The sequence below is a fragment of the Camelus ferus genome, chromosome 7, assembly GCF_009834535.1.
Source record: "Camelus ferus isolate YT-003-E chromosome 7, BCGSAC_Cfer_1.0, whole genome shotgun sequence".
Lineage (NCBI taxonomy): Eukaryota > Metazoa > Chordata > Mammalia > Artiodactyla > Camelidae > Camelus > Camelus ferus.
In genome coordinates, this window is record NC_045702.1 from 12,865,719 (window position 1) to 12,870,539 (window position 4,821).

General features: G+C 42.5%; 1 protein-coding gene across 1 annotated transcript; it reads right to left on the reverse strand.

Annotated features, from left to right (window-relative positions):
* Positions 1-4,102: 4,102 nt before the first annotated feature.
* Positions 4,103-4,576, reverse strand: LOC102514286 (ferritin light chain-like). The gene has a single exon (XM_032484364.1). It carries the CDS (start codon positions 4,574-4,576, stop codon positions 4,103-4,105), a length of 474 nt encoding a protein of 157 aa, XP_032340255.1.
* Positions 4,577-4,821: the final 245 nt, after the last annotated feature.

Here is a 4,821-nt window from a genome sequence, read left to right on the forward strand (position 1 = left end):
ACTTATATATAATATGATTATATTATATTATGTGCATTGATTTTTCTCATTGTTCTCTGAACCAGTGAAAACTTAATCACAGACAGGTTTGGGGACCCTTGTTCTTCTGCCTGGATTTAAAAGTTCAGAAGCTAGAAGAGTTGAACTTTGTGAATTTAACTGCTAAGAATCATGACTGTTTTTGCTTATCCTTTTATCTTTAAGTACTCTAGCATAAAATGTACTGGCTACTCTAAATTCAAATTTACTCCTAGGAAATAGCGAGGAATCATATATGTTAATCAGTGCGGAAAAGACATTTCTACTTGGTCTATACCAATCCATTTAATTTGGTCTTAGCCTACAAGAATCCTTCTGCTTTTTTGAAGGCCTGTATTTTTCTGGTTCAGGTACAAGACTTAGAGCAACATTGTCAAAAGGCCCCATGAAAAGTCACAGAGAAAATAAATGATCACAAGCCAGAATGTAACATTATGAAGATCTGACCAGGAAGGAAACATACCACGTGTTAATGCTTTGGAAAACAGCTCTCGAGTAATGTATGGATAGTGACACCAATTAAAAAAAAGAAAACTCTCAATTGCTTCAAACCAAAGGTAATACATTTTAAAAGACGACAGAGGGCAAAGGGAACATGGGATTTACAGTGTCTGAATGTCAATCCTCAGTTGACTCTGAAGGTATTAGTGAGAGGTAATAGCAAGACTTTGATAGTCATGTGTCCAGGTTAAGGGGTCACCACGCAGTAGTGGCATTTTCAGATTACTTTTCAGTAATGTGATCATAGATGCATTGTAAAAGCAGTCTGAAATCAGTCATGTGTGTTCACACACTGCCCACCATCTAAAGTCCCTGGTACCTTTAGGGAGATGGATGCTAATGAGACCTTCAGAGCAGGTTTCTCTCTCTCTCTCTCTCTCTCTCTCTCTCTCTCACACACACACACACACACACACACAAGTCGTGTTATATTAAAGTGACACTTCATTTTTTTGACCAAAAACTACCATCACCCAGTTGGATGGCAGAGGGACCACTAGTTATTCGTCTAATAGTTGTCTCCTCAGAGAGTACATACACGGACTATTCCAGGGACAGTGTCATTATTATGTCCTCTTGGACTTTGTCATTGATTAGAGATCCGCTCGATTCACAGGACTTTGGTCTGAATAACTTACAGCTGTTTCCAAAGACTCAAGCCACTTTCAGAGACACAAAGTAGATGCTGTGGGGTGGAAGGAATACTTAGAGCCAGAAGTTCTGGGTTCCTATTTGCCAGCTTTGTGTTTTTGGCAAAGAACTTTATGGTTCAGGGCCTTAGTTTCTTTGGGCCATGGAAGTAAATACAATGTTTTGGGGATATTTGAAGGATAAATGGGATAATGTATAAAATCCATAGTATGATTATTTTTTTTGTCATTTAGTTATCGTCATTTAACGGGCTATATCCAAAGGCTGTGAAAGTAATTTCACAAAAGATTTTCCAAAATGTTTGGATTCATGAAAGTTAATTGGAATAAGTTTTTGCCTTCACAAAGTAGACATTTCTTATTTGCTGCATTAGTCCTGGAATGTTGGTAAAAAATGCAGTCACATTATTACAATTTGAGAGATTAATGAAACAGGTGACAATTTGACAAAGACTTTTACAATCCCCAGCTTTTTCGTTCCCATCTGCAAAGCACAGGAATGCTATTGAGGCTGCAATGGGAAGAGGGTAGAGATTTAAAATGGAAAGTACCATGACGGGCATCTGAAGTTGCTTTGGATTAGGCTCTGATTAAAGAATGGAAAATATTTTCGCAATGAAAATTCTTGTCATTAAGCCAAACACCTTTGTTGGATTAGGTCCCTCTTGGGAGAGCTGAAGCTCCCTCCTGGGCAAGGCCCTTATCTCTTTAGGGGCTGACATCCCATCTGTAACCAATAACCCCAATATGGATCTGTCTGAGCCCAGTACATGTAGGATTTAATTTTAAAAAACAGATTGGTGTAGGATTAAATTGCCAAGAAAGAGTGAAATATCTAAGTGTCTTCATAGTTGCCATTTTTTAATCACAGAAGTAGATATTTTGGACACTTCTGCAAAATATATTTAAATATTTAGTTACCAAATATGTTTATATGTTTCATTGTAAAAGTATGACATTTCGTACCTTTCTACAAAATATATTTGCTGGTGAAAATTTTGCAAAATGCAGAAAAGCATAAAGAATAAAATAAATATCACTCATAATCGTATTTAATTTTGGAGCCAATCTTTTTCATCTTTTTATGTATGTATATACATACAGATACACATACGTTTATATGTTAGATTTGTATAACATATGCAATACACACTTTTATGAGCTCAGATTTACAAACTGCTAGGAACTGGCTTTTTAATTGAGTGTATCATGAACATTTGCCCATGTCATTAAACATACTCTTACTGAATGATTGTAGGTGGCTCTAGAGTAGCCCATTGCAGTGGGTGCTGGTGTGGTCTGGCTGCAGGTTTCAGGGAGCCCTTCGCTGGACCAGGCTGGACAGCACTCCCCTGCTCCTCTGTGCTCTAGAGGAACATGTGTTCTGGTGAGGACATCCCCTGGAGTGATGCTTGCTGGCATCCTCTACTGGACTCACTGTCATGCTCCCTGTGCTCTTCCCTGGCATTCAACAGAATCAGCAGCACCAGCCTCTCGTGCCTGAGGACTCTAATAACGTGGAACTGCTCCAGTGAGGGTGGGAGGTGGGGAGGATGCCTTTGGCTGTGGCCATAATGCATACTGAGTTATGCAAAATGCAAAACTGCCTGGCCAGGAGTTAATGCCACACGTTCTGGTGTCGGGTTGACTGGCCTTGAGTCCCTGCCCTACTAAGCACCAGATGAAGGACCTTGGGTAAGGTGCCTAACCTCTCTGGATGAGGGAAGATAATAATAATTGTGCTTACTCCTTAGAGTGATTGTGAGAATTAAATAAGATATTCATGCAAAGCTTGGCTCAGTGTCTAGCAAATAGTAAGAGCTCAGTAGATGTTAGCCATTATCGTTGTTGCCTCAGTGTCCCTGTGAAGGTAGAGGAAGTTGGACAGGAAAACAAGGTGAGATAAAGTACAGAGATGACTCCCAAGAAGAAAGAATCTAGGAAGGATTCTGGCAACGGTGGTGTGAGAGCTGTGTGATGGTTAATTTTATATGTCAACTAGGTTAGGTCATAGTAACCAGACATGTGGTCAAACACAATCTAAATGTCACTGTGAAGGCTTTTTTTCAGATATGATTAACATTTAAATCAGTAGACTTTGAGTAAAGCAGATTACCCTCTATAGTGTGTGGGTGGGCTCATTCAATCAGTTGAAGGTTTAAGAGAAAAAACACTGACCTCTCCCTGGCAGGGATTCCTACCTCCAGACTGACTTTGGACTTGAACTGTAACATCAGCTCTTCTCTGGATCTCCAGCCTGCCAGCCTGTTCTGCAGATTTTGACTTACCAGCAACCATAATCATGTGAGTCAATTCCTAAAAACCTTTGTCTCTGTCATATATATATATATATGCTCTTGAACATCACAGGTTTAAACTCTGTCCATATATATGTAGATATTCTTCAACAGTAAATACTACAGCACTACATGACTGAGTTGGTTGAATCTGTGGATGCAGAACTGTGGGTACAGAGGAACCTTGCGTATGGAGGACTGACTGTAAGTTATACATGCATTTTTTTCTGCAAAAATCTTTATTGTTTCCATTTGGTCCAAGACTTGGGAGAGGGCTCCAGGGTGGTTAAAAGAGCCCACCAAGAGCACTGCCATACATGCATTTTCGCTTGTGCAGAGGGTTGGCACCCCAACCCTGGCCTTGTGAGTGTAGGAGGCCCACAGGTTCTTCTCACCAATTCATGGAAAAAGTGGCTCACACCTTCCAGAGCCACATCCTTGCAGTCAAACCAGACGCCCAGAGGGAGGTGAGTGTAGGAGGCCCACAGGTTAAAAAGCTGCCCAGTGGCTGCAGAGAGAGGCTTCAGGCAGAAGCCCTGATACCACAGGGTCTCCTCAAAGACCACCAGGCTCCAGAGGCTCCTAGTCATGCTTGAGGGTGAGCCTTTGCAAGAGCTATTTGCCCAGCCCAGCCTGGGGACCAGCCAGCCTGCAGAGGTGAGTCAGGTGGTCACCCATCTTCTTGATGAGTTTCACCTTCTCATCTAGGAAGTGGCCTTCAACTAGAAAGTCACAGAGGTGGGGGTCTGCACAGACAGAACTCAGGGCACACAGATCCAAAATGGCCTGGTTCAGGTTCTTCTCCACGAGAATGGCGACTTCCATAGCATCTAGAGTTTTACTCCACTCATCTTGAGTGGCTTCTGCACGTCTGGAAGAGGGCACAGCTGCCTCACTGCTCGGCGCCCTTGAGATTCTTCTCACCAATTCATGAAAAGAGTGGCTCACACCCTCCAGAGCCACATCCTTGCAGTCAAACCAGAAGCCCAGAGGGAGGTGAGTGCAGAAGACCCACAGATGCATGTTGACCAGGCAGTTGACAGCAGCCACGACCACGGTGGAATAATTCTGATAAATCTGGGAGCTCATGGTTGATCAGTAATAAGGAGCTAAGTTCAAAAAATGGTGTTAGCTGGTCCCAGAGGCCAAGGGTAGCAGAATGGCTGGGTCCAAAGGTGCAACTAGGAAAAGGTTTGGAGGGAGGTTGGAGGCTGGAGGAAGGGGTATCCCTGGGTCTGTTCCATCCAAGCACTGTTAAAGCAAGAGACTGATCCAAGAGACCACCAGGAGCACTGCTATACATGCGTTTTTGCTTGTGCAGAGGGTTGGCACCC